The 10,970-nt window shown below is 43.3% G+C and overlaps 1 protein-coding gene across 1 annotated transcript; it reads right to left on the minus strand.

Moving 5' to 3' along the window:
* Window positions 1-1,386: 1,386 nt before the first annotated feature.
* Window positions 1,387-10,657, minus strand: Vamp3 (vesicle associated membrane protein 3). Its single transcript, XM_046424671.2, has 5 exons — window positions 10,573-10,657; window positions 8,507-8,588; window positions 5,046-5,204; window positions 3,970-4,021; window positions 1,387-3,205 (listed from the first exon to the last, which is right to left on the minus strand). Coding segments are annotated over exons 1-5 (312 nt in total). The 5' UTR covers window positions 10,575-10,657; the 3' UTR covers window positions 1,387-3,188.
* Window positions 10,658-10,970: the final 313 nt, after the last annotated feature.

Raw genomic sequence — 10,970 nt, forward strand, 5'->3', positions numbered from 1 at the left:
AGATGGTTCAGAAAAGGGAGGCTTAGAACCCTTGGAAAAAAGTCTGGGCCTGGGGCTGTGGCTCAGTTGTAGAGCGGTTGCTTGGCTGCGTGAAGCCGTGGGTTCCATCCCCAGCACGGCTGAAACAAAACAGTCTGCAAGTTCCTTTCGGTTGGTATCTCAATTCATCCCGACAGAAAAAGTGCATATCAAAACCCTACCCCCTAGGCTGCCTGATACATCAAAAATACTCAGTTAATTGTTCCATGAATCAAAGTTGTGATAAAGGGAGAGGGGAAAAGTGAAGTGGCGGTTGTCCATATTATGTATTGGGAGAAACACCTGTTTTTCTAAGCGATACTCTACCTTGCAACGCTGTTCTCCCAAGCTCTGTTTTGCCAAACTGCATTCCTTCAACAAACATTGAATGCATATCTGGGCAGGGATGACTGTTAGCGTTGGAGACAGAATGGTGGACACACAGAATGAACGACGCTCAGGGAGTCTACATTTTGAGAAAGACATCAAGCATGAACTACTCCAATAAAGGAAGTTCAGAAAGCACTAGATGCTGTATATAAAACAAGCTAATGAGATGGGGTATACCTGAGATAGGTGGAGGTGAAAGGCACTTTAGCCAGGTGATCAGGCAAGGCCTCTGATGTGGAATTGGAACCCTGGTGATGAGAGAAGTAGGCCTTGGGGCTGGGGAAGGAGGCCCAACAGAGCAGAATAGACCACAGACATGGACAGGGAAACTTCTGCTGTTGAAAAAACCAGGAAGGCAGTAAGCTTTGCCTGGAGAAGAGAGGGCCAGAATGGTGTGAGATAAGATGGGAAAGTTAGAAAGGGCTAGATCATGGTGGGGCTTGTAATACAGGAATGTATTTGGATCTGTTAACATATGCAAAGGTTTACTTCACAAGGGCTATATGTTTCCTAGTTGCTAAAGAGTAAGACTTGGAAGTAAATATAAGGGAAGGGGGAAATAAAGGTGGCAAAATACAAGAGTGTTTGTGTTTGGAGAAGTCCCTCACCCTTCCAAGCTTACCTACTCTACACATGTCAGGGTCTACCTAATTCTCCATATATAGGGCCAGCTCTGCACATCACTTCTGAAAAAAACATATTTAAAAAGCCCAAAGCCAAATCCTGAACCTTTTGGTAATTGTGTGAAAGCCAGCTCCCCACTCAATGCTGAAAGGCACTTTTCAAAGGGGAGTGGTATGCTTCTACCCACTCTGGTATGGGGAAACTAAGGTACCAGAAAAGAATGTGTCCTGGAAGGATGGATGGGAAAGAAGAGAAAGTGCAGTGTGTAAGGGAGAGGGAGGAAGTGGCACAAGGAATGCCATTTTCAGTACTTGGACCAGGCAAAGCTATTGCTAAGGAACACAGGAGCCAGAGTCATATTTATAAACACTTTATTCAGGTCATTATAGCGCGTGAGTTCCCATCTAAATGCACGGATACAAGCAAGGTATTCCTAGGTTAATGCCGGAGCCAGTGGGTTACGTGGGACTGCGTATTAAGGCTGAGGGGTGAGCACCAAGGATTCAGAGTCAGACCCAGCCAGGGACCCTGTGCTGAGGGTGTGCAGATGTCTCTAAACCAACAGCTGCTTTCTCACGGCTGGGCATACTGCAAGGCATGTCTCCAACATTAAATCATCTCAGTGATATCAGGGAAACAGATACCAAAGAAATGGAACCAGTTCCTGGTGCAGCTCAGCTGTTGCTGCTTTGTAAAGTCATACTAGCATGTAAACAAGCGTTTTAGAACATTCTAGTAATAGTGGGCCAAAAGCCCATGTGTTTTTCTCTCTCAGTGCCTCCTAACCTGCTTTCATTCACACTGGAATTCCCACCTTTAAGCCACATAACCTCATGTTAAGTCTAATGTATGTAACAAAAAGTCTCTCAGATGAGAATAGCTATTTCCACAGCAGCATCCTATGCAGTTTGTCACTGAAGAAAGCAGGCATCTCGGCTAGCTATCCTCTGTGAAGAGTCACCCACCGCTAACCAATGCCTCATCACAACCATAATTTAGAAGACTGATTTAAGAAGCAGAATATGAATAAAAATAGGAAACAAACTTCAAAAAACTATCACCTCTGAGGACTGGATTAGGTAATGATCAACTGCACAGGTGTTCTTACTTAAAGCGCTATAAAACTGTTGCTCAAGTAATTATTAGAAAGACAATGGAGCCCACAGCTGATGGTTTGCAAGAAGCTGGGAAAACTCTTTGTTTACAAGTGTGAGATGAAACAATGAGAGCCTCGCTCCCCTCTCAACCCCACTGCAAAAGGCCCCACTGCAAAAGGCCGAAGCAGAAGGGATGGGCGCCATCTACAGCGTTTCAGAGACAAAGCAGTGCTCAGGGTGTGGAAGGTCCACACACAACATTACCATTCTCCTTTTGAAGGACACCTTGAATTCCATTTGGCACTTTTCTGAATTTATCTGTCAGGGACAGACTTAAGGAAAATTTATTCATATTTAACTTTTTGGCAAACTAGGAACTTTGGTCATGTTCATAGTTCTAAAAAACTTTTCAAAGGGGTTATTTCTAATTAATATTTTAGCAAGTGATATATATATAACAATAACAAGAAAGTAAACATCTTCATATCTAATGAAAGAGCAAAAATTCTTTACCAGCATCTTATTTTAAATATAGCAAGAGTCAGTACTGCTTACAAAAAGAAGACGGCTTACAAGGAACCAGAAAAGGATCAAAATAAGGCACAGCCTGTTATTGTCACAGATCAGTATTAGGCAGTAGTGTTTTTCCTGGAAGGCACAAGTTGGAAATCTGATTACCCAAAGGTTTAAAATGTGGCTCTGAAGATAATGTCAAATGACAGGAGAAAGAACTTGGAATGGATTCCCTTAACTGGAATCAATGGCAATGAATTAGTGACAACGTTAAGTCTAGATACAGTACTCTGGAGTCCAGATGTCCTCTGTTGCTCATAGGTAAATCTGTAAAGGCACTGTGCAAAACGGGGGCAAGCTGGCCCTCTAGTTTGGAGTGCATATTAAAAAACAAGGCACATAGCCTAGAAACCAAACTTTACATGAACTAACAAAAATAATCATTTTGGAAATAACAGTAGGTAAGCTGGATAATGTAGCAGGTTCTAAGTCGAAAGTCTTGAAGAGGTTTCCTGGACAGCAGGGTTGAGTTCCACCTGTTCTTCATTAAGAGACGCTCCATACTAAGATGAGGGGAGATTCAAAGACGGGGAGAAGGGCAGTTTAGTCTTTCAGAGCAAATCCAGAATGAGCAGGGACTGCAATCTAATTTTCTACAGGCTACAGAGGGCTGGAGACTAGAGCACAAAGCATCCAAGCCACCACACCCATTCTCATTGAAAGGAAACATCCACCAGCATCCATGTAAGCAACGAATGGAAAACACACTTCTCTAGTTCCCAGATAATGGTCCAAAAGTGGCAATGAATTCTTCCAATATTATATGTAATAGTAATGATAGTAAGAGTTGTGATATTTATTTATATAACTATTTTTTAAATTATATACTGGGTACCATCCTATGCACTTTGCATATATTTAATTAGATTTGTCCTCCTAACAAACAAGCTAAGTACCATTATTATCCCTATTTTACACATGAGGAAACTGAGGTCCTGAGACATTAAATTGCTTGTCTAAGACCACAGAGCCGGATGGTGGTGGAGCCAGGGTGGATCAGAGGCAGTCCATGCTTTTAATCATTACATCACAATAAAAGGAAATAGAAAATAAAAAATATATTCAGAAAGAAAAGCCAGTTAATAGAGATGAATAAATTTTCCCTAACCTCAAAGGATCAATGTAAAAAATCTTGGACTTTAATCATACAAAACTCAAATATTAAAACATTCGCTAAGGAAATTCATAAAACCCTTGGACTGAGCTAACAGAGGGGAATTTTGTTCTTCACCTGCACACAATCATCTGGGAACACAGAGTAACTCACCAATGATGATGATGACGATAATGACCAGAACGCTGATCCCTATTGCCCACATCTGCAACAAAACACATGTCCACTTCACACTTCAACAGACAAGGAGTGCTTGCTGAAGAGCATCATGTGAGGTGCACCACAGCCGGGAGCAATTCATAATTTCTAAAGTCTGAATTTAATATTCTCAATTAGGACTTGAAGGTTATTTACTTGCTTTTAAAAATACGTTCCTGGGCTGGGGTTGTGGCTCAGCGGTAGAGCGCTCGCCTAGCATGTGCAAGGCCCTGGGTTCGATCCGCAGCATCACATAAAAATAAATAAATAAAGATATGTGTCCAACTAAAAAATAAATATAAAAAATTTAAAAAATAAAATAAAAATATGTTCCAATGATCTGTGGCCCCTAGAAAGGCATCTGCTTGTGTATACACATTTTCCAGATAAGGAAGGGCTACTAACCCCTGTCCCAGGTATCTCAAGGTGTCACTTCTCAACTTCGCAGATAGGACTGGTTGTGTGTGGGATCTGATCATGGCACGTTTGTTTACTAACTATGTAAAATCTGCTTCAGGCCATGTACTCTGTGTGGCTGTTTTCTCATCTTCTGTTAATGGACCTTTATTTTATTCATTTATTTATATGCGGTGCTTGGAATTGAACCCAGTGTCTCACACATGTGAGGCAAGCGCTCTACCACTGAGCCACAACTCCAGTCCCCAGTTGACCATGCATTTCTTTTCCTTGACTTTGGAGCCATTCACAGAACTACCTGCAAACTGACCACCAAGGCCACCCTTCTCCTCTTAGTCTGTGTTCATGGTTCTGAACAGCTCAGGTCAGAAGGGGCTTCTGTCTGTGATTGCTTTGGGACAATCTTGTTTTACATGTCTCTTAAGATTAGCCACAGAACCTGGGGAGTCCTACTTATGGGTGAGTAGAAGGGATGCTTATTTTAGATCCAAATGTTCATGTGTAGAAAATCAAACCCACATCCTAGGTTCATGAAAGTCCAGCATTTGTAGACCTGTAATCCTTTGAGAATTATGGAAAGGGGGCTTAATGGAAAGATCAGTTAAGAGAGTTACCTTGCAATTCTTCCACCAATATTTTCTCTTCAACTTGGCAGCACTTGTCTCAAATTGAGAAGCTCCTGCCTGCAACGCATCTGCACGGTCGTCCAGCTCAGAGAGCTTCTGGTCTCTTTCTAGCACCTTGTCCACGTTGACTCTCATTATGTCCACAACCTAAACCAATGTGATCACAGTAAGTTACATATAAAGGAATGGGGGAACCAAAATCCAAATGAAATTTATTGGCACACTGTTTTCCAGATCATCACTTTATAACTTTGAGCCAAACTTCATTAAAAAAAAAAAAAAATGGGCCCTAATCTTTCATGATAAAACCACTCACAAACTAAGGATAGAAGGGAACTTCCCCACAATTAGTATCATACTCCATGGTGAGAGGCTGACAGCTTTCCTTCTAAGATCAGAAAGAGGGAAAGGATACTCACTTGCACTACTGCTGTTCAACACTGTACTAAAGTCCTGGCCAGACCAGTTAGTAAAGAAAAGAAAAAGCATCCAAGTTGGAAAGGATGAGTACAACCATCTCCATCTGTAGGTGATTCTATAGATACGGAAAAATCCTACAGAATCCACAAAAGCTACTAGCCTTAATAGATTTAGCCAAGTTACAGAGTCTAAGATCAACATACAAATCAGTTGTGTTTCTATATGCAAGCAATGAGCAATCTGAAAAGGAAATTAAGGAAACAACTGCCTTTACAACAGCATTCAAAAGAATAAAATACCTAGGAATACATCTAATCAAGGAGGTGAAAGACTTACAGAATGAAAATTAAAAATCTCTACTAAGAGAGAGTAAAGAGCAGCTTAAATGGGAAGATATCCCAGGTTCAAACATTCAAACTTATATTGTCAAACTGTGAGGGTGGCAGTCCTCCCCAAAGTGACCCTAAGTCAACGCAATCCCGACTGTCATTTTTTCCCTCCCCTCAGAAAAATCCTAATGGTATTCCAATCGAAGTGACTTTCTTCCATATTAATTGTAGGGAGACTTGAACAGGCAAAATGACATGGAAAACAGCTGAATGAGGTCGGAGGATTCACATCTCCAAATTTAAAACCCACTACAAACCTACAGTAATCCAAACTATGGTACTGGCATAAGGACAAAGACCAATGGAATAGATCGAGAGTCCAGAAATCAGAAAATCACAAATCAACTCAACCATTTCCCCCTGCCCCCTTGTGCTAGGGATCGAACCCAGGGCCTTGTGCATGCAATGCAAGGTAAACTCTACCACTGAGCTATACCCCAGCCCAAATGGCCAACTGACTTTTGACAGGGGGGGGGTCAAAACCATCCAGTGAAGAAAGGAATAGTATTTTCAGTAAATAGTGCTGGGACAACCAGTTAGCCACTCACCAAAGAATGAAGCTGCACCCCTACTTCCCCTCACACAAAAACTAACTCAAAGCAGATCAATGACCTCAATGTAAAAGCTAAAACTATAAAACCCTTAGGAGGAAAAATAAGGGTAATCTTCATGACTTCAGATTTGGGCCTAGATTCTTAGTTTGATACCAAAAGTAAAAGCAACAACAACAACAAAAAAGATCACTAATAAACTGGGCTTGATAAATATTAAAAACTTCTTTTACATCAAAGTATGTTTTCAAGAATGTAAGTCAATCCATGTAATGAAGGAAATATTTGCAATCATATATCTAAAAATGGCTTAATATCCAGGATACATAAAGTATTTTTACTAGTTAAAAACAAAAAGACAGACAACCCAATCAGAAATAGCCCCTTCTTCAAAGATATGCAACAACCCTATAAGCACATGAAAAGATGTTCAATATCACTAATCATTTACTCATGCAAATCAAAACCACTACACACCCACAAGAATGGCTCTATTCCAAAACAGAGAAAACAAATGCTATCAGGGAAATAGAGAAACAGGAACCCTGGGGCACTGCTGATGGGAAATAAAATGGTGCAGCCACTGGGTAACAGTTTGGTAGTTCCTCAAAAAGTCAAATATAGAATTACCATAACAGTAAGGCCACTCCTAGGTAGACACTTAAGAGAAATGAAAACTATGTCTAATCAAAATCTTGTTCTTAAACACTTATATAAGTACAAGTCATGAGACTAAGAGGTGGAAGCAACTCAAACATTAACTGATGGATAAATCAACAAACAGTGGTATAAAACACAATGGAATATTACTCAGCCAGGAAAAGGAAAGGTACTGATACATCTAACAACTTGGATTAATGTTGAAAACATACTAAGTGAAAGAAATCAGACATAAAAGGCCACATGCTTTGATTCTTTTAATGATTTAATAGGCACATCCATAGAAACAGAAAGCAGATGAGAAGTTACCAAGGAATGGGAGGAAGGGGGAATGGGGAGTGATTACTAAATGGTTAGGAGTATTTTCAGGGCTGATGAAAGTATTCTGAAACTAGAAGAGGTGATAGCTGTCAACACAATGAATACACTAAATACTTTAAAATGACTGATTATGCGTTAAGGGAATTTCACCTCCATAGAAAAGGGGAAAAAAATCTTTCCTTATAATTACTTTGGTTAAAAAAATAGATGCAATTTGATTTTGTAAGTAAACAAAAGTTTCAGAATTAAGTTCATAAACCATCAAATCAAGACATTATTGTATGATTTAACAATATATCCAACTTAACTTTAACTGTACTTTTTAAGGGAACTAAATGCAGAAAGACCAAGATATTTTTGTTGGACAGTGACAGCTTTTAGGAACATGGAAATATGAGACAACTCCTCACATAGTCTTCATGGGGTCCTGCATTATAGTGAAGGTCTTCTAACTCAAGAATTCTATAAATATAGATCAGTTGGGCTAGAGCAGTTTGTCAACATCCACCTTCTGTGAGCATTCAATGGTAACTGTCAGAGAAGAATTCTACAGACTTGCTCAGGCTGAGAAACTTGTTAAGACAGGCTATAAGACAAGGCATTCTGAAAAAAAAAAAATGATTTGAAGGACTTGTTCCTTGCTTGAGCAATCTGTAAATCTGATCCTTAAATTTTTCATTACCCTATTTTATAAATCAATTCTTGGAAAATGTTACCAAATGTTTGTGTTTGGGGTATATGATTTGGGGGCAGAAAAATCAGCTGACCTCTGCTTAGATCAGGGCTTCCAGAACATCAGGGGGCAGATTTTTGCTACAGTTAAAATTTACTTTATATTCACTTTTTTTTTAAGGGCAGAACCTGAAAACAACTCAGTTTATTCCAAAATATTTCTAATTTCTAATGAATTAACTACATATTTCCCGTGGCCCCATGTTTATTGCTGACCCACCAATTTAAAACACAAGGCGTACATTTCCCACATGTCCCCAGTTCTGCTATATTCACACTTTTGATTTTTTTTCCTAAGCAGAATTATTTCCAGAGTGTTTCCAAATTTGTCTAAAAATTTGTCTAAGATTCATGTTTTAGGATTTTAGAGCAATACCTCATCTACTTGATTTTGTGTCTGCTGAATTCTCCGATTACTGCCAGTGGCAGCACTGGAACCTGCAGGCACACCTGCAGACCTGAAATGTACAAAGAAGCAAGCACATACACATTATGATTCCACAGACTCTTCTGTAAACACAAAGACTCCAGTCCAGATTCAGAACTAAAGCAAAATAAGAAACAAAAACAAAAATAAACTTGTACTGCAATAATGAACAAGGATTCTTAATATCCTTCTTAATTCCCAAGATTGTCCCACATTATAAAGTGACCAGGGTCTAAAATGAAAGTTTAATAGTATCTTCTTTGTGTCACTGAAGTGCCTGATCCCAAGATAGGTACACTTTTTTTCCTAATTGATTTATTTACTTATTTTGGTACTGGGGATTGAACTCAGGGGCACTCAACCACTGAGCCACATCGCCAGCCCTATTTTGTATTTTATTTAGAGACAGGGTCTCACTGAAATGCTTAGCATCTGGCTTTTGCTGAGGCTGGCTTTGGACTCTAGATCCGCCTGCCTCAGTCTCTGGAGCTGCTGGAATTACAGATGTGTGCCACTGAGCCTGGCTCTAATTATTTTTTACTTGTTTTAAAGCACATATCTGCTTAAATCCACTCAATATTCTCCAGATCTTTTTACTGTAGCAAAGACACTCATAAATTTTAAAAAATAGGAAAAAAACTAACTTATAGTTATGAACAATTACAGAATGGCCCTTTTTCATTATGAAAAAATAGAACCATTTACAGAAACAAGATCAGGAACACTGAGATAGAGATGGGGTGGTGTGAATGGATGAATTGAAGCTATGCTCTCTTAAAAAGGTACTCATTATTTTTTTTTTCTTACAATCTTCATCAAATGTTTCATTATTCCCCATGCAGATCTTTATAATCACTCCAGCTTTGAAGTCCTTATTGCCTCCATTACTTGGCTGGCATCACTTTGATTGCTCTGTATATACATGATTTTTAAATATATATAAAGTCTTGCCTACCCTAATAGAGCCCAGGTTCCTGGTCTCAGAATTCTCTTCTCTGTGTCCAAGACAGTACCTAGCACGGGCCTTGCTACACAACAATCAAGGATTCACTGATTCAACAGTTATTTCCAATCTACATTGTGTCAATAACCAGGGACCAGGGGACACAGCAGATCTGAGTGCTGCCCTCAAAGAGTTTAGGGTGTGGTAATAGATAAAGACTGGACTCGGGAGCTGCGTAAGCCCTGTCCAGGTACTTCCTCCTTGATCCTCATAACTCTCAAGGAGATACTCTGTTACCCCCATTTTACAGATGAGAGGAGTGAGGTTTGGAAGTCAACACAGCTGGCTGCAGAGAGCCAGGTCCTAATTCCTCAGAGGTAGCTCTCCAACACCGTGACCCCTTTTCTGGCATAGCAACCTGGACAGGTACACTCCAAGTGCTGCGCTTGGGCTTCCTCTGTAGGTGACCACTGGGCAGGCTGGAGGGAAATACTAGGTCCTCGTGACTCTCTGAACGTTCCCAGGGGAAACACCGACTATTTAGGGGCCAGTGCAAGGCGGCTTTTGCTCAAGCCCAGGGCGAAGGCCCGCGGTCCCGTAGTCTCTCCAGCGCGGCAGCTCCCGGGGCTCCCGGGCCCTCACGAGCTGCTAGTCTGCTCTGGCCGCAGCGGCCTCACGACGGGGCCCAAGTCCTTTCGCTTGCACTTCCGCAGCCCAGCGGCGGCCGGGCGGGGAGCTCCCGGGCGAGCGCAGTCGTCGCCGGCCTCCTGCGGACCTCGGGGAAGGAGCCAGGGTGCGGGCGGGGCCGCCGCTTCCTCCGGGAAGCGCGGCCGCCCCGCCCGACAGCCGCGGGGCGCCCCGGGGGACCGGCGGCGCCACTGGACATCCCGACCCGTCTGCGGCCGGCCCCGGGGCCGCCGCCCACCCCAGGCCCCGGGCGTGCCGCGGAAGCCCGCCCGGCCTCGGCCCGCGTCCGAGCGGCGGACGGCCACCTCCGGGCGGTGCGGGGGGCCCTGGCGCCGGTCGCCGCCTGCGGGGCCCGAAGCCGCCGGCATCGCGGAGCGTCACTCACATTTTGGCGGCGGGCAAGGGTCCGCGGAGCTGCGCTGCGGGCTGAGGAGGCCGGGGAGGTGGGCGGGGCGGCGCGCCGGTGACGTCTCCGGGCGCGGGTGGGCGGGGCGCGTCGGCCGCCGGGGGCGCGCCGGAAGTGGGCGGGCCGAGGACGACCTAAGGGAGCCGCCCCTGCCTGGCCCCGCCCCGCGTCCTGCGGGCCTGCGCTGCCGGGTGCCGAGCCGGTGCAGAGTCCGGGTGCGGAGCCTCCAGCGCCCGCCCGCACCGCCGTGGCGTCCCTGGCCTCCTGGTCTGCAGGGCGCCCGCCCGAGATGCCTTAGGCGCAGGAACGGGGATGTGAGGCAAGCGCGGGGCGTCCGGGCAGTTTCTCCGGTGGAGACATCAGTGACAACGTCCGTG

This window comes from Marmota monax, unplaced genomic scaffold (assembly GCF_021218885.2).
Source record: "Marmota monax isolate L192 unplaced genomic scaffold, Marmota_monax_Labrador192_F-V1.1 WCK01_AAM20220418_F8-fsc00080, whole genome shotgun sequence".
NCBI classification, from domain to species: Eukaryota; Metazoa; Chordata; class Mammalia; order Rodentia; family Sciuridae; genus Marmota; species Marmota monax.

Coding starts and splice junctions, on each gene's coding strand:
- Vamp3 (XM_046424671.2), bottom strand. Junction 5,205..8,506: donor CACAAAATCAAGTAGATGAG/GTATTGCTCTAA, acceptor ACATTGGTTTAG/GTTGTGGACATAATGAGAGT. Junction 4,022..5,045: donor ATTGGTGGAAGAATTGCAAG/GTAACTCTCTTA, acceptor GTTTTGTTGCAG/ATGTGGGCAATAGGGATCAG.